This window comes from Paramormyrops kingsleyae, chromosome 23, assembly GCF_048594095.1.
Source record: "Paramormyrops kingsleyae isolate MSU_618 chromosome 23, PKINGS_0.4, whole genome shotgun sequence".
In the NCBI taxonomy this organism is placed as follows: domain Eukaryota; kingdom Metazoa; phylum Chordata; class Actinopteri; order Osteoglossiformes; family Mormyridae; genus Paramormyrops; species Paramormyrops kingsleyae.
This window is the reverse complement of record NC_132819.1, coordinates 20,182,696-20,201,226: the sequence shown is the minus strand read 5'-3', so window position 1 is coordinate 20,201,226 and position 18,531 is coordinate 20,182,696. Positions and strand designations below refer to the sequence as shown.

Below are 18,531 nucleotides of genomic sequence, written 5' to 3'. Positions count from 1 at the left end.
TTTTTGTCTGCTTTTTAATTAAAGTTATGAATCACAAGTCTCTGGGGCTTCTTGAAAAATATTTATTAAAATAACTGCCTTTCTCTGGATTGTAATGAAATGGTCAGTGATACTGCCACTTATAACACAGCCCTACTCCTATCTGGAGAGGGTGACCCAGCAAAGAGACAGAGTGACCTGTTAAGTGCAGTAAGTGCCGACGACCAGCAGGGATCACTGTTCTCATGATGCAGCCACCTCAGGTAAACGCTGACCTGTAACTGAGCAGCCAGCGGGTCTCACACCAGTGATACCATCCAAACCATTCATCTCAGGGCTTCAGCTTATGTCTCCAGCACCGTAATTTAGCTGTTCAATGCTGTGTGCTCATTTCTAACATCTGACCGCATTTTGCTGTTCATTTCTATAACTAGACAGTATTTTGGTGTTCATTTCTATAATCAGACATCTTACTGCTCATTTTATAAGCTGACAGCGTTTCGCTATAAATTTTTATAAGCTGATACCATTTGCTGTTCATTTCTATAAGCTAACAGCATCTCCCTCAGGTTATCCAAGTTGATTCATCCTGAAGTTTCACCCGAGCCTCGACGGCTCCTTTTCCTTATTCCGACCTCCGCTTCCTAAACTGGGAGAAACCGCAGCCGTCAAAACTATTGAATATCGATTTTGTGCATATTAGGAAAATGAAAAATGAAACCACCAAATGAAAGTTGAGCATTTCACTTATCAATAGAGAAAACTCAGTAACTACATAGAGCAAGCACAGTAACATGTTCGGTTTACAAGTCCGCTTTCCGTCTCCCAGTAATAAAATAAAGGCGCTTTTCGCTCTCCATTTGCTTAGTACTCCTACTCTGCAGATGTCGCTACAGCTTTTCCCAAATTATTCGGATGGACCGCGGAGGGAAGCTGGACCCAAGCCCTACTGAGCAGGAGCCCGGTGTCCGCGTCTGGGCCGGGGAGGGGAGGGTGCCTGGGGCCGGGCGCCTGACAGCCGCATCGGAGCGAAGCGGGCTGGCTACACGGCTGCTAAGCGCGCCGGGGGAACCGAACCGTCCGGAGGTAAAGCACCGCTCCTCAGAAAGGGCAGGGAAGCGCTGGGAACCTGCCGGGCAGACCGGACCGCCTCGGTTCGGTTCGGTCCCTAGGCGGAGAGCATCTGCTGAACTGGGATCAGTGATGAGCAGCAGCGCAAGTTTGTGCTCCGCACCCCGGGAAGGGCTCGTTTGTACCGGCAGGTGACATTTCGGCACATTGAATCATGTAACTATCGCTTATTCGCTTGTGTTTAAAAGGCATCATTATTGTTATTGTTGTTATTATTATTATTATTATTATGTGCAACCGGGTGGAATTCGTGCTTCTCGGTCATATGTACAATTTAATGCGTAAGCAGTTTGATTTGTATGTGACACAGAAGTCGTGCTTTTCGCATTTTGAGATGTTTCCGAAATTGGGGCTGGCGATGGCTGTTTCTCATCCGAGCTGCCTTGAAAATTTGCCGACTTTTTAGGCGAGATTTCGTCGCCCCTTATGTGTTTCACGGGGTGCTGCTTTTAGGAGCGTTTTGCCATGTTAAATTTAAATTTAAAGGCGAGGTCATATTTGTATTGTCATTCATGGCTGTGTTCACCAGGACCTTGCAGATACGTGTACTGAGTTAATCTTTCACGTCCTGCTTCTCCAGCGCTCATCTCCATTTTACTCAGAAATGCAAGGATTTTACTCAACATTTTCATTACCTTAATTACTATTACAAGCAAAATTTGTGGAGTTTGCATGCTCCGCTTGCATTTATGTGGGTTTGAGTCCTGCCCCTGCTGTGTGTGCGTGGAGTTGGCATGGTCTTCTCCGTTTCTGTGGGCATCTTCTGGGTACTCATGTTTCCTGCAGGTGACTTTAAATCGTCTGTACCGCGCGCACGCGCGCGTGTGTGACTGCGTGTTCTGTTTTGGACTGGCATCCCATCCAGGGTGTCCCCTGCCCAGTACCCTGTACCTGCTGCAATAGCCTTATTCTGATACCTGGTTACTCTCTACTTGCCCAGTTGTTTCAGTGCAAAACTGGCCAGACAGACTGGTGTCTTCTGTGGTATTTATAGAGTGGTTGTTTAGCACAGTTTCACACATGCTTATGATTTGGGGTGAGGGAGTTTCTGGATTGAATGCTGAAGAATATGATGTCCAGTAAAAAAGAATTTATCACTGTGGCAATGAGCGTCCAATCAGAAACGTGGTCCGAGAGGTGCTCCTATTGGGGGATTATAGTTAATTGTGGTATTATAAACTGCAGATGGTGAATGTTCTCGCTGGGATTCCCGCATCGGCCAGCGTCCCATCCCCTGAAATGACGCCGTGGTGCTGAGGTAGGCGGCCAGACCTGGAGCATTTCTGGTTAAGATCGGACTCCCTGCAGCCAGGGCCAGGTTAGAATCTGCTTGGTACTGTTGCTGTCCCACTAGACATTCCTATTCGTGTTGGTATTAGCAGTGCAAATGATCAGTTAAAATGACCTCATCTGGAAATGAAATTGGATTTATTGCTACATATTATTTACCATGTGAGATTGTTCCTCAGCTCTGAGGTGGGTCTATGACCGTTCAGGACTGGGGTGTGTGGGGCTCACTCGGTTGGGATGCTTAGTGGTCTCACTGTTGGACCTTTGAGCTTGGTCATTAACCCCCAATTGTTCTAGGGACTGGCTGATCCTGCTCTATCAAAATGTATGGTGCTCTGGACAGAAGCGTCTGCTAAATAGCTAAAATGTGAGACAGCAGACTTGCTAAGTGGGTGGTTTTGTTTTTTTGGGATGTGGGTGTGGCTTTTAGGTTTGTCCGGCAGCTCTTCCAGTCCCAGCGGAGGCTGATATAATTTTATTCAAAGTTTCTGTCGTGGTTGGACTAAGGACTTCAGATTGCACTTTCCGCTATAAGCAAGGCGGCGTGGCGAGACAGTGGGGCTGACGTCACGTCCTCAACCCCACAAGGTCTCTGTCTCACAGTCTCTGTCTGTCCAACTCGGATGCAAACTGATGTTTAGAGGAGCTCTTAGCGCTCATCTTTAGGTTAAACTCAATGTGTGTGTGTGTGTGTTTGTGTGTGTGTGTGTTTGTGTGGCTATTCACATCACAAGTGTTAGATCGAGTGTCTTCTAACAAGTTTGCCTCGTTCCCAGAGCTGGCTCGTCTTTAATGAGTGTGTTAATCGTTAGTATGTGTCGCTCGTTAGCCTAGCATAGCCCATGGGACAGCAGTAGGGCTGCAGTCTTCCCCAGATCCCCCCCTCCCTTTGTTGTGGGTCCTACTCCCTCTCCTGTGACTGCACTCCCTCTTCTTCTTTCACAAGGGGGCCCTTTCATCCTCAGCCTCTCCCCGCTTTTGATGTGGAAATGATTTCATGTCTAGAGATGCAGCTCTGTTTATCTTTGGGTTTGGAAGTACTGTCCCGTCCTGTCCTGTTTTTTCGCAGCCATGTTTCTCCCAGTGGGACGTGGGGTTCATACGCAACGCTATGGTTTCAGGCCTGCCCTTGGCTGCTTACAGCCCGGCTTCTCATTCTTTCCTCTCTCTCTCTCTCTCGTCTGTCTCCTCGCTTCCTGTGCAGGCAGGAAGTTTATCCGTGGCTGAGAGCAACGGCGGCCCCAGGGGCCGGGGCCATGCAGGCTGGCGATGAGGCCGTGTGCTCTGCTGTCGGGCTGCCTGGATCCCGCAGCCTCTGCTGGTCAGCAATGTAGCTGGCCATCACTTGGATCTCAGAGGACCTGAAGCGAGAGACCCAAAGCCCCACCGGAAAGCCGCTCCCACTCGGTTGGCTAACGTCACTGTCAGAGGTCAGCTGGACAAGCAGCATGCAGGAAGGTGCCTCGCTGAACCATAATCATTCAACAGGTAACTTATCCTAACCAAGGCTCAGAATAAAGTGTGACTTCTTTGAAACCATGCTGTACTCAAACTCTTTTGGTGCTACTCATTTTCAGACCATGCTGTACTCAAACTCTTTTGGTGCTACTCATTTTCAGACCATGCTGTACTCAAACTCTTTTGGTGCTGCTCATTTTCAGACCATGCTGTACTCAAACTCTTTTGGTGCTGCTCATTTTCAGACCATGCTGTACTCAAACTCTTTTGGTGCTGCTCATTTTCAGACCATGCTGGACTCGAGCTCTTTTGTTGATGCTTGCTCTGAGATTCATACTTCTGCTGTGTGTTTTCTTGAACACGTATCCATGTTCTAGAGTAGAACCGGCCATTTTGGATGGGAGGTTTAAAATACAGCATATGACGTTTGAGGAAATTGGTTGGGATTGATATTCACCAATCAGAAGCCTTCGGCCGTGGCATGCGGGAGACTGGCCACGGTGCTTGTTTCTGTTTCCTATTTGGATTGGTGTGTTCATCCTCTGACGGCAGCGACCTTGACGTCTGCTCCAGTAACAGGGCTTCAGTGGGTGGCCCTTTATATTCCAGTCCCGCTCTTCCCTCCCAGAAAAGAATCTCGCCCTCTCTGATTTCTCTCCCTCTCTCACCATCTCTTTCTGTCTTCCTCCTGCTCTCTCTTCCTCTCAGCCTCTCTCCCCCACTCTCCCTACCGGAAATTCGCTGTCTCAGCACCGGCCCAGACAGCCGTAATTGTCCCGGTCGGCCCCCCCAGAGGACGACAGCCAGGGAAGACGTGCAGATGCCTCTGCGGCAGACGCTGGGGGGCGGGGGGAGGGAGCTCTGCTTAACAAGGCTGCAGCCCCCCCCCCCCCCACAGACAGAGAGAGAGGGTGTGAGGGGGCCAGCTGGGAATCTGGAGGCTGTGCTGCAGACATACTGCAAATTTTGCATATAAACGGCAGAATCAGCACGTTGGGGTCAGAAAGCACGTCGTCTGGCTGTGTCGAGCTGAACCAAAGACCCAAAGACACCCATGGGGTTCTTCACAAGCCGGTTCAGTCAGATCCAGAAGTCTCTGATTTATGCCTAAGGAACCCTGATTCCCAGAGGACCCTCAGTGACTGGGCGGTTCTGTGATGTGGGGGTCTCCGATGTGGAGTTGCCCCTCCCCCAGAGGACCCCCTGTCACCGGCTGAATGAGAGTGACAGCTATGTGGCCACAGTACAGGGAGTAGTGAATCATCTTGAGCTGCTTTAAAAGCTCCAGTACAGCACACATCCAGGGGGTTCTGGCTCCACCCTGGGATGCTATTGGGTCTCTAAGGAGGCGATGCAACCAATCACAGTACAGGTCAATGGGCCAGCGTTTTTGCAGCCTATTGTGATTAAACACCCTTATTAACAACACTGCTTATTCTGGTGCGGGCATGATTTGAACCCACAACCCTGGAGGTGTGAAGAAGCAGTGCTGCCACGTCTTTAAACAGCTTTGTATAATTATTCTCTGGGCATCAGGTTTCCTTTGTAAGCACCAGTAACAGATCCCTGTTTACCTTTCGGGTGAGTTTACGGTTGGCTGTGGTATGAAGGGTCGTGGTTCTCGGTCAGGTTTGCCCCGTGGCTGCAGAGCCTCCCCCAGAATCGCTGCCCCCCCCACGGGTCTAGCAGTGAGGTGGCGCCATGGGGGTGGGAACTCCTCCTCTTTGGGCCTCCGTGCTGAGCGTCTGGGTCAGTCCAGATCAGGCTGCGGTAGCAGCTCTTCACTCGAGTTACACAGAAGCGTCTGGCCAGTTTGCTCCCAAACCTGATCTGTGCGCTCTCTCGCCACCCCCCGTCCCTCGTCTAGACGGCATTGGTACAGCGTGCTCTCGCTCGGGGGTGTCACTTGGTCAGCTCGCTTGACCTGGGTCAGTCTGACCCGTGTCAGAGAGCGCGAGCGGGGATGAGGTGCTGGAATGACAAGAACCTGACAAGATCCTTGCAGAAGCTGGCCAGCTTTGGGCTGTGACCCCTCCGCCTTCCTGTGGCAGTGATGGCAGGCGTGCGGTACCTAACTGGGTCATTCCCGGACGCAGCAGACAGCCACACTGGCGTCATCGTGCTGTCGCGTGAAGCTGTGCTTTGCTGAGTGCTGTAACCCATCATCTAACGACACGGACGGGCACTCAGATGCCAGAAAACTGACCCGCTCCCATGAACCACGGCTCTTAGGGTTTGCTGCAGTGTCTGGATGTACTGAGTGTGTCTGGCTCCACAGTTTTGGACTTTTCTCTGGGGTTTTGAAGTGGGACCTTTCACAGAGTTAAACTAGTGTTTGAATTGAGCTGCAGCGACATTTTCTGTAATCTGATTCTGCAGTGGTTCTGACCCAGTGACCCAATCTGTGACAAGTGGAGCTGATGGCCCTGATCTGGCTGTACAGAGGTCTGTGCCTTGCCTGACAGGCCCTAAGCATTATAACCAGACCTAGTCTTGACCCAGCCTGTGCCTTGCATATTAAGCCTATCATCTTTCAAGGTGAAGTCTTGCCCCTGTCATGACTTTCCCATTAAACACGACACTTGGCTGCTGTACTCTGGTTTGTCCTGATTAAACATCTTATGTCTTGTTCAGAGGCCGTGAAGTTTCAGCATCGTGGTTCATGCATCATGTAAAGCAGTGTTTCTCAAACTATTCCTCGAGGGCCCCCAGACGGTCCAAATTTTTGCTCCCTCCCAGCTCCCGTCACACCTGTACCAGGTATTCGCTGTTCCTGATTGGCTGGGAGCAAAAATGTGGATAGACTTGGGGTCCCCATGGACTGGGTTGGGGAGAAAAACACTACTGTAAAGCATGTTCTCTTTCTGTTCCAGAGTGCAAGTTCCACTGTGCCAATGGCAACTGTTTGGGTTTCATCTCGTTAATCTGCAACCAGCTGAACAACTGTGGGGACAACAGTGACGAAGAGGACTGTCCAGCTGTCACCCAGCACCCCCCGTCCGGCCTCTTCCACTGTGAGTGTCCGGCGGGGCCATACCAGTTTGTCGCTTTCGTGTGGTCAGGATCGGCCCATCTGTACGTGGCTTCGTGGCAGCGGTCTCCGTCGTGAGGAGGGCACCAGTCACAGTCAGACCCTTAACAGCGAGCAAACCCAGCCGGGTGCTTGCAGGCTTCTACCTGCCCCCCACCCCCCCCCGTCTTGATTGTCTGCTCCAGTCGGCTTCATTTTCATCCGTCCTCCTCTTCTCCCTCTGGTGGATCTCATCCAGTGGTAGCACTTAAAATATTTAGCTGTCTGGAGTGAATGATAATGAAAGAGTGTGTCTGTGGTGGCTTGTGGGACGGCGCTGGAACGCAGGTTTGGGGGCGGGGGGCACAGAGGAGGGAAAACAAAGAGCAAAGGGGCTGCAGCAGACAGAGCGAGGAAGAGGGACAGAGAATGATCCTAATCGCGCCTGCCATCTTCCTGCCGAGCCAGACAGCCAGAGCATGAATAGCGTCTAGACGTGTCCCGTCTGAGAGCGGACATAGGGCAGCCTGGAATGAGCTGAGAAGCTTTGGCTGCATGGCCATTAACACCACACCCCCACAGAGCCCATAGTGGCTTGAACCGAGTCTGGTGAGCCCCCCCCCCCCCCCCCGCTGTCTGACGAAAAGCTACCCCCACACTCATGTTTGACCCAGCCAGTCCCGGTCTGATATTTGTAGACAAAAAAGTTCAAGGACAGCAGGTTAGGAAACCCAGAGGGGTACTATGGCCCAGGGTACAGAAGGGTAATCCGCTGGGGTCTGGTGCACGCTGTGCTCCATCAGGGCTGCCCGTTCCTGTGTGGGGCACGGCACAGTGGGGGCAGGGATCCTGCTCTCAGCCGGGATAGAGGTGGCGGTTTAAACGGGGTCACTGCAGATCTGGATTGTGGGGCTCCACTCGTGACAGCTGTGTGCCGCATTTCCCATGACCTGTAAGCCCCTGTTTTATTTCCTGTGACCTGTAAGCCCCTGTCAACTTTTTTCTGTGACCTGTAAGCCCCTGTCTTGTTTCCTGTGAGCCATAAAGTCCTGACTTCTCATGTCCTGTAAGTCCCCTTCTAATTTTCCCCGGCTTCTTTCCTCCCATGATCTGTACACCTTCGTCTGACTCCCGCACGTCTTTTCACATCCCTGTAACTGACCTGGTCTGTTTCGCCGAGACACGGATGAGGCCAGTCTGGCTGTTTTGAACGCAGAGCACTATAAGGCGAGCCAAGGTTTCGGGCTGTACCGGATGGGCCAAACGGCACAGGACAGGAGCTCCCACACCGTGGGTGCCGGAGACGTGGGAACACACTCCCGGGAGATGAGCAGATTCCGTCACACGCGTATGACAGCCCACTATACAGGATGAGTCCCCTTTTGTGATCATTGCCGCGAGAGGCTCCCTGTGCATTTCACACGGCATGCCGACGGCTCTTATTTCCGTTGACAAGATATATTTTCACATGCGGCGTGAGCCAATTGTGCAAAGCATATGGCAGGGCTAAGATCCACATCACTCATCATGCAGGTGGCTCAGCACTGGGCCGTGCTAACAGAGAATAATTCCGGAACTTTATTGCACATAAACATTCAACCTGAAAAGAAGCAACAGACTTATAAAACCTTGTACATTTCAAGAGTGAAAGAGGAATTAATTTCTGATGTTGATCTGACTTATTTATTATTATTATTATTATGTTTTACATACATGCATATTAGGATGATACATTTTGTTGTTAATGCTACTGTAACAAGAGAATTTCCCTCAAAGGGATCAATAAAGCTCTCTCTCTCTCCCTCTCTTAATAATTGTGTACATCCGGGTGGTGCTGGAGAAGCTTACTGGTTTGTTGTGCCCTCTGGGTTTTGAAGGACATCTGCCATGGTGACTGTCTGTGGTAGAGTCTGCCTGCATTTTTTTTTTTTTTTGAGCGATACAGATGGCATTAAGTGATATGAATGTTCATTTTAATATTTAGTGGTATCGCATTGCAGTTAGTCTTTGAGCTGAAATGTTGCCTTCCTCTGCATCCCCCCCCCCCCACCTCACTTATTTATAGACACAGACTGTTTGGGTCAGAGTGATCCCACACTGGGCTCCGGGGTCAGTCCAAGGTCAGACTCCTCTATGGCCGCCCCGATTGCTTCTGCTGGCTTCTAATGAGCCTGTGTAACCCTAGCTGCCCATACCGGGATGGGCTGGGCTGGGCTGGCCCTTCTTCCAGCGCTATCTCCTCTGAGCCTCTCCCCAACACTTCTCCTCGGAGCTGATCCCTCCTCGGAGAGCCGGTGGGGTGTGTGCGTGGTCGCGGGACTGTGCCGCTGCAGTCAGGCATTCCCCCAAGTCGGATTTGGATGCGGGTGAAGTGAAGGATGTTGACAGAAGGGCAGCTCCAGCCAGCGTTAGCGTAGCACCGGTGATGGGAACGGCATGACGGCACGGAGCCGGAGAGCGGCGGATCGCTGCCAATGTTCCCGCTCTGCCTGGGGCCTCTGCCAGCGGCTCTGCTCCGCTATCCTGGGTCTTCGGATCCCCATGCGAAACCCAAGCCCCTCAACTGGCTCCATCTCCGACCTCAATGCCTGCTGCTCCTGCAACTGCACAGGATCCCAGCACCTGGGGATGGACATATGTGAGTCCGGTGTGAGTCTAGTGCAAGACTGATGTGAGTCCGATGCAAATATAGTGCAATTCCAGTGTCAGTCTAGTGTGACTCCAGGTGCATGTCCGATGCAAGTCCGGAGTGTGTCTGGTACAAGTTTGGTGTGAGTCCAATGCGATTCTGATATGAATCCGGTGTATGTGTGTTTCAGCTCCGGGACAAGTCTGTTGTGTGTCCGGTGCAAAATCGACAACAGTTCAGTACGATTTTGAACTGAGTCTGGTGTAAATTTCATGTGAGTCCGACGCAATTCCGATGTGAATCTGTTGCAAGTCCAGTGCAATTCGAGTGTGAGTCCGATACATATCTGGTGCAGGTTCTGTGTGAATCTCTGCAGTGTGAGTCCAGTGCAATTCCAATGCAAGTTTTGTGTGAGTCTGGTGCAAGTCCTATTTGTGTCTGATGTGAGTCTGGTGCAAGTCCAGTTTGTATCTGGTGCAAGTCCAGTGTGTGTGTGTGTGATCGACAGTGGGAGCTGCTCTTTGACGTGCATTAAATTTGAATTTTATACTGGTACAGCAGTCACTGACCCAAGGTGCATTCTCATGGTTCACCGCTCGGGAACAGCAAGCAGTAGGGTGATACTGCCCTGATCCTCATTATTGACAGCTGTGTTCAATGCCACATTCAGGCCTCGCATCTCAATATTTGAACCATGTCACCCCAGGTGCACGGAACCTTTTCAGATTGTTTCTGCGGCTGTTTAAACGGCACTGCTCCATATATTCAGACCTCGTTCAGATCATGTCTTTTGCAGGTGTATACAACACGTTCTCTATTAATGTGAAATTGCACCGGGACACCGTGATGACTCCCGCAGTCTGTGCTGCAACCATAGTGGTTCACCATTCATACTGGGACTAAAGAGAGTCATAGTGACACAGGAGTAGGGTGTCAGACTGCGTCCCGGCTGTCCGCAGCCCCGGCGGGGTACCTCCCCCCCACCCCCCCGTGCTCTCTGTGTTTGCGGTCCGGCAGCCGGCTTCCCATCACGGGTGTTCTCGTCGTGTTCTGAGCTGGCGTCGCTAAGGGTACCGGCTCGTGTTTCGGGCCGGGCTTGGCCTGCGGCCCAAGCGGCAGAAAGATTTCCAATAATGTAGAGGGTGGAAATGGAGGTCGGCAGTTAACCCCCCCCCCCACCCCGGCTGTGGGAGCAGGAGTATGTGGGTGGTGCTCGCATTATCCCAGTATGATTTAGAGTGTGGCGAGACCATGGATTGGGGAAATCATGGAATTTAAGTGGTGGTAGAGAATTCCCAGAATGCTGGAGGTACGCTTTACAAATGTTGGGCACCAGGAAATAAACGGATTGTTTTTTTCTTGGGGCGGGGTGGGGGGGGGGGTCACTTTCAGGATCCCATTGTGGCCCAGCTGACATTTCCCGGGGTCAGCTGTGACATTGGCTGATGTCTACATATCACCCCCCCCCCCCCCCCCGGTTGACATGTCCGGGACATTGGAGACCGAGTGGGTTATCCTCGTGAGTCTCTTGAGCAAAGTCTCAGGTTTCCCGTAAGGAAACACAGCAGCTGTTGATCTCTGAGTTATGGTTGGATATCGTTACAATCAGATGAAGCGCCTCAATCTCCTGTTCTGCTGGATTAGACAATGGTTGTCACTCGTGCACTCGAGCCTCCAACATGGCCCACGGTGAATCACCATTTCTGAGGGGCATTGTTGGATATTCCAGCTGGCCAGGCGTATGTCAGCATGAGAGCACTGTCAATATCATCGCCGGTACTGGCTCGCTGTCCTCTGCTGCCGCGAACCCAGAAACAAGACTGAATCCTTAAAGCTTAAACCATTCAGGTACCTCTTTTTGTTAAAACTTATTCAGGGAACTGTGTTCAAAACCCTCTTAGAGTCTGAGTATTTCAGCTTATAAACATCTGGGTTCCTGCTAAGAGGGAGTGAGTCAGCCTTTGTCTGTGTTTGGAGGGCTGGTCCCCCCCCCTCTCTTTTGCTTTGACAGTGATCTTACTGTCTCCTCTGTGACCCCCACCTCCCCCGCCTCTCTGTCTCCTCAGCTGACCCCAGTCAGCGAGACGGGTCGATCTGTCGCGGAAGACCGGGAGCACAGACGCTGCTCCCTCTCATCCCGTCTGAGTCGGCTCTGAATGGGCCCTTTGAGAAATCTCCTCCTCTCTGGCACTCCAGTCTGAGCGAGGCACTCTCTTGTAGTGCAGTGTTAAGATGCTCATTTTATATCTGGTTTATGGGATTTTTTTTTTTTAGTTAGTTAGAGGATTATCCATTTGTTGTAACTTCAAGGGGCTGTACTTGTGAAAATGACCAGTGTGAGTAAACATTGGCTTGGCTCGCACCCGTGTCGGTGGCGGTTTGTGCTGTGTCGAAGGTGACTGGTCAGCGCTTGTTCTCCAGCTGCTGTGCAGAGAGGCACACGGCCTGCTTGCTCCTGCCACGTTCGAATGGGAGCTTGACGCTCTCCCGTCGCCCTCAACCTTTGCTGTAAGTCAACCGGTCTTGGAGATAGGCGGGGAGACCAGAACAGCACTTCCTGCAGAGTGACGGATCTGTGTTTGTCAGTGATGTGGTCACAAGTGCCCCCTGTGAGAGTCCTGATAGGCCAAGGCAGCCCTGCAGAGAGCTGGCAAAGGACCAATCATTTGTCTGCTTTAATCAAGGAAAGTAACTAATGAAAGCAATCCACTATAGGTTTGTATAATATTAGCTGCGGCTACCTAGTCTGTCGTGACGTATCAAGTAGAGAAGCTTTTCCATTTTGGCTCGTTGTTTGACCCGTTCATCTCAACTATAGAGCTTGTTACTTCAGGTAATCTTATCTGTGGTGACGTCTGAGCTCGGCAGATGTGTATTGTGTCCCTAGCTGCATGTGTCCCCTTCAGAGCCGTTTCATTCTTAGTCCTATGAGGAGATGCCCTGATCTTTAGAATCAGTTTGATGGAGTTGCTGTTTGGTGCCAGTTTGGGACAGTATCTCAGCTGAGCTTCTCCCTGACCTGCGGGGGGATGGGGCGCCGTATAATTTGCAACCCCCACCCCCCGGATGGAGCACAGTTTCCAAATGACACCTGAGACAGATTTCCGTCCAAATAGTTACATCCTTAAAGTATTTAAGAGCTGTGGAGGAGGGTGAGCCAACCCCCTCCCCCCGCCCCCCCCCCCCCCACCACCATGTGGATGTAGGCATCAAGCTTGGGAAACATCTGTGGGCCACACATAGAGGCAGCGTTCTGCTGGAGGCCGCTGCTTCCAGTCCTTTTGATTAACCAGCCATCTTGCACCATCCTCTCTCTCTCCCAGTGCAGGAGGGGTTTATTCACACTCAATTCTTCACTTAATCTTTTTTGTTGTTGTTGTTGTTGTTGTTGTTTGAATGTCTCTTCTCTAAGCAAACAACAGTGACACCACCCCGAGGCGTCTGCCCAAAACCATGGGGAGGCGCTGTTTCAAATGTGGGCCTGGCCCAGCAACTTGGGGCGCCAGGGACCGCTGTCCATTCTTTAGTAAGGAGCGAGTTAACTGCATAACCCAGATATGCCGCTGATAAACGAGGGCTTTCCCAAAAATAGATGCTGGTTATGTTAGGACGAGGGTGACACTGGGGCTGCAGAGGAACATCTGAAGAAAGGTGGTGCTCATCATGCTTTCCAGATGTTTACATTCTTCTGGGAAAGTGCTGCTGTCTCTGTCCCCGCCAGCTTTCCCCATGGCTGCTAAAGCATGTGTTTGACAGAGCTGGTGAAGTGCTCTCACGCAGGGGTGAGAAGTTTCGTTTCATGTTCGTTTGTACTGGAGGAGAGGTTAAGTCGTCATTTTGCCTGGCAGCAGACCACGATTCTTTGCTCTCACGCTCCTTCACTGGAACGGGAAGCCTTTTTTGGACATGTGTTTTCATCACATCAAGAGCAATACCTCATTTTAAGCCTGAATAGTGATTTCAGGAGTCAGGATGTGGCTGTTTGTCTGGTGTTTCAGTCCTTTCATCAGAAATTCTCCTTGGGATGGACATGGCTTGTGGCTGGAAACTTACAGCTGTCTTGTTCTGTAATCACCCTGTTTATAAAGGTTATTGTGTTATGTCTCTGTCTGGAATGGTTGCTCCAATTTGTGGTCTTCCTTTCTGGAAGAGTTAACCCTTCATGTGGTCTTCCTGTCTGGAAAGGTCACTCCAGTGTGCAGTTTTCCTGTCTGGAAGGGTTAGGGATAGGGTTTATGAGTGATTTTCTACCTATGATTCACCTATGATTGGAAGACCAGCTGTGCAAGAATGGCTTGGAGTCTCGATGCAGGCCGTCTAAGCTGCCCGAAGATTCAGTAAGTGATGATATTAAAGTGAAATTGCCACTGGAGATTTTGTGGAGACCATCAGTAGTACCTGGAGGTTACTTGATGAACTGGTCATGTCGCCTGCATGATTAAAGACCATGGACATTGCAGATGGAGCTGAATACCCTCTCAGTGTTTATGTGGTAGTGAGGCCTCTGAGTTTTTTAATTGGCCTGTGCCTCTTCGAAGCCGCCTCCCCTTTCTCTTGGCCAGGTGTCTGAAGTACATGAGCCACTCTGAGCTGCAGCATGTTCAGGCGGGATGATATGCATCAGTCCCCCTCATGTCTGTACCCTTCAGGAACCTTAAGAACAGGCGGACTATTGTTCTGGAGAGCTGGCTGGCCTTTCACCTCCTTCACACTTCCCTCATACCTCCTGTGACAGAACGTTTCGCTCAAATACAGGGTCTGGTAGGCTGGAGGTCAGTTGGCATCATATTCTAGAGCGGCTCTTCCCCAACACATCATCTCTGGTGTGTCGGTTTAACACAATGAGGTGTTACTTGTTTGTTGTGGCCGTTAACATGTGATGGTCCAAATTCTTGTCTTGTTTCTCAAGCTAGTTAGATACACTTATATATATAAACTGAAGTTTTCCTAATCTTGTAAGACACATTCCTTCATGTTGGGGAAAAAAATGACAGGCGGGTTTATCAGTGTTCTCTGCTGCCCCCTAATGGTGGCAAGTGGCTAATGAGCTTCTCTGTGTCTGTTGCAGCTGAACTGCAGTTTGTTCAGATCATCCTCATCATGGTGGTAATGGCTGTCATGGTGGTGCTGATCATCTGTTTGCTGAACCACTACAAGTTCTCCGGCTGCTCCGGCGTGACGCGGCAGAGCCAGGGCAGCAGGCAGGAGGAGATGCTACAGCAGGTGGGTCTGGGGTGTATGTCAGGCCAGACCAGTCTGGGACAGATAGCATGCGGCCCCTTCCTCACTCTTCTGTCTCCTTCATCTCAGGGACCATCTGCATGGCCACAGGATAGCACAGCACCAACACAAGGAGCTTCTGAGGTGAGTCTGGTTATAACCTTTCAGGCAAACAGTCCATTCCTGACTCCCCTTACGTGCAGCTCCACCCCCGATCCCTGCCAACCACAGGCTCCGCCCCTGATCCCTGCCAACCACAGGCTCCGCCCCTGATCCCTGCCAACCTCAGGCTCCACCCCTCCAATCCTGGTCGATGTCAGACCCCGCCATCGCATTCTGCTAAATGCACTTTTTCCTGTCTCTGCAGGCAGCTTACGCACAGCGTGAGAGGCTCACGGCTCCCGCCTTCATGCAGCGGGACCGGTTCTGCCGCTTCCAGCCCACCTACCCCCCCCAGCAGCACCAGATCGACCTGCCGCCCACCATCTGCCTGTCGGATGGGGAGGAGCCCCCTCCCTACCAGGGCCCCTGTACGCTGCAGCTGCGGGACCCTGACCAGCAGATGGAGCTCAGCAGGGAATCGGTGCGTGCCCCACCCAACCGCACCGTCTTCGACAGCGACCTGATCGCCGTGCTCCCGCCCAGCAGCAACTCAGGCATCAGCGCCTCCCGCTCTGCCAGCCACGGGCACATGGAGGGGCCCCCGCCCACATACAGTGAGGTCATGTGCAAACATCCAGGCTCTTCTTTTTTTCCTCACCAGCACGGCGATACCCCTCCCATCCAGCAGGGGGCAGCTGCTCAAACACTCCAGCACAGCAGCAGTGAAAGCACAACAGTACCCATTAAGACCAGGGACAGTCAGAGGGACAAACAGGTGTGAGGATAGGGGTGGGGCTGTGTTTTCTGCCCTGCCCCAAACACTGAAGGGGTGTGGTGTTCTGTGTTAGGCTCCACCCAGCCGAACATCCACCCTCATTGTAACAGCAATGAAAGATATTTGATATTTGACCCAAAGCAACCTGGATAACGGTTAGCAGAGCTGCCTAGTTTGTTTTCCATGTGGACTGTGCTTCTTGAGGGATTTTCATTAATTAAAAAAAACATGTATTTTATGAGGATTTGTGCACAAAAAAACAATCAAAATTAACATCTTTGTGCCAAGAACTGTGTGGGACTTGGGGGATTTTACTTGACAGAAGTCTGGTCGTTTGCACTACTCGCCGTTCAAAGGGATGGAGGGAGATGTCATTTTATTTGTGTGTTTTACTCCTTGGCTCAAGGAGAGCTTCAGCCAGCCGTTCCTCCCCGTCAGAATGATGCCGGAATATTCTATGTACATTTTTACCTTTTATTGCACTTAAAGGCATGTAAAAATGTCTCCGTGAGGTGTAGCGTGGACCTCGGGCCTCCGAATGGACGTGTCTCCCCAGGACGTGGAGCTGGTGAGCGTACGAGTCACACTCCTCCTCGGTGCTCTGCTCCCTTGCCCTCCCCCACTGCCTGCTTTCAGCTTCTTATCTACGTGTACCTTTGCAGATCCATTCGTAAACGAGGGTAGGTATGGTCATCTGGTTTTCTGAAGCTGAGCGACGTGAGGATCTCCTGTGTGTCGTTGAAGGGCTGCCCGTGTAGAGCTCGACCTTGAGAAGCCGCCAGCACGTTCCTCCCTGTCCCTCTACTATCCAAACATCCCCGTTTCCATCCAGATGGTCCATTCCACACAGTCAAAGTGCTTATAGACCCAATGAAAGGAAGCCCAGGCCCTTTGGTTTGGTACTCAGGACATAGCTGGTGGGGGGCTTTTCTTTGGAGATCTTCCAGAGCGGTGAGGAGGGAAGGGGGAGCTCCCCATGTCCCTGGGGCGTCCTCCCCACTGCAGTGAAAGCTTTACCTTCTTAGAAGGACTGAGGAGTGTCTTGGGTTGGTTGGGATCAGAGAATTTGCATATCTTATTGCTTGCCATTAATTTCTGCCGTATATATAATGTTTTTTTTTTTAATTTTGAGATGTGGCTCATGACTTTATTGAAATGATGCAAATACTGGACAGGCTACCAAAGTAACGATGTAGGTCAGGGGGAGACCTCTGGGTGGGGTGCTGGGGGTCGAAACCCCCCCCCCCCCCCAGCTTAGTTGCTCCAGAGAGTAATGCTAACATGCACCTATGCGCCATCGCTAACAGATCAGCCAACTGACCTGCTTCATTCACTGATAAAACATGTCACTGCAGTCTGACCCCCCCCCGCATCGTCTAAACCCCACCCACTGGGGTTTGTGCATCGGGGCAACAAATGTCATGGTAACTTCCTGTCGATTGTGCTGTACGCCGGGAAAAAAAGCACTTAACCAGTTTAATAAGGTAATTATTGTGATTAATATAATAATGGAATTAGATCCGGTTCTGGGCTCCATTCCCAGCTTCGTTAGAGGTGGGCGGGGGTGGGAATCTCCTCCAGAAGTGACTCGATTATGCCTCCATCTGTGGACAATCATGGCAAATCCATGTTTATAAATGCAGCTTTGGTCGCCATGTTGGCTTGGGAACAGTGTGGGTGGCAGAGAGGGTTATGTTCTGTAAAGGCCGTGGGGGAGGAGACAGGGGAAAACGTTTGGGGGGGGGGGGGGGGGGCGGTAAGGTTAGTGTGTGCACCCCCAATATTTAACTCTGCTTAATTTGTCTCCCCCTAATACACAGATATTTACATTTGAATTATGAAACTGCCCCTCAAATATCTAATTCTCTCGTCACATTTGGGTGGAGGCTCTTGCCGTCTCTTGTGATGTCCCCTCTAAACTCCACCCCCCCCTCGGCCGATGGTGCATGTGTATGTGACACAAACACAGCGCCCACATGCTGGACCCCCCCCCCGGTGCATCAGAGGATTAAGTGTTTCCACAGTGTAGATGTATGTACCCCCCAGTCATCTGCCACACGCTTGTTTATAAGGTGCTGAATATAAGAATTTGATGCACATACCCTACCCAATGGGTAGATCCTCCAGAAAACATTGTGAATAATGTAATATACTGTACAGATATTAAAATGAACTGGGCAGGTGTGTTTTTGTAAACAGAACAGTGAGACGCTTTAATACTGGTTATAGAACAAATACAGTGAACTGCCTGTTTTATTTTCCTATGAAAAATATAAGTAATGTATGGATGAAACAGGATGCCATCATCTCGGCCCCAAATAAGACGTCACAACTCACCTTTCCCCCCGCAACAGATAGTAGGTCACCGCCACCTCCACAGTCACCCTGGTACCATGAAAGGAAGAGATACGTGGAACCATGCATCTCAGGATCTGTCGCGTTCCCCGGACATGCGCTCGCTCCACACCAGTGGCAGGAACCTCCACTGGATCGAGCCTGGATCAGCAGAAAGCATGACCCCCCCAGGAAGTCCACGAAAGACATGCAGAACTAATAATCAGCTGCTGGATATTTGTTTGCTTTATTTAAAATAATAATGCACATGAAATGTGTGTAATTTTTGCCTCTTAACATTGGAGCCATATGATGTCATAGGTCTGTCACAGGAAGGATGGCAGGTGTTTAGTCGCGGTTGCCGAAAGCTGTAATGGTTGGACATACAGACTTTATGCTTGTACTTATGCTGTGGTGAAACTGCGGCGCCATTAAAACCCTTTAAAAACAAAACACCCTGGCCGCTGTCAATGCTTCTCTGCTTAACGTTGTAGGTGCCTCTCAGCTTCCGGAGTTAAACCCCCACTGAGATCAGCCCCCTGTTTATAGTCCTCGTGTTCCTTTCAGGACTCCCTGCCACAATTGCTTGTTAAAGGGTCTGAA

The 18,531-nt window shown here is 50.9% G+C and overlaps 1 protein-coding gene across 4 annotated transcripts; it reads left to right on the top strand.

Annotated features, from left to right (window-relative positions):
* Positions 1-937: 937 nt before the first annotated feature.
* ldlrad4a (low density lipoprotein receptor class A domain containing 4a) lies at positions 938-18,381 on the top strand. Of its 4 annotated transcripts, none has more exons than XM_072705346.1 (6): positions 938-1,065; positions 3,605-3,888; positions 6,732-6,872; positions 14,566-14,720; positions 14,808-14,861; positions 15,085-18,381. In XM_072705346.1, exons 2-6 carry the CDS (start codon positions 3,849-3,851, stop codon positions 15,598-15,600), a joined length of 906 nt encoding a protein of 301 aa, XP_072561447.1. In that variant the 5' UTR covers positions 938-1,065; positions 3,605-3,848; the 3' UTR covers positions 15,601-18,381. The 4 variants fall into 4 exon arrangements, 3 of the variants coding, with proteins under 3 accessions (XP_072561447.1, XP_072561448.1, XP_072561446.1); XM_072705347.1 differs by lacking the exon at positions 938-1,065 and adding an exon at positions 1,136-1,266; XR_011984847.1 differs by lacking the exons at positions 938-1,065; positions 3,605-3,888; positions 6,732-6,872 and adding an exon at positions 8,965-9,506 and having other exon boundaries at positions 15,085-16,162; positions 16,257-18,381.
* Positions 18,382-18,531: the final 150 nt, after the last annotated feature.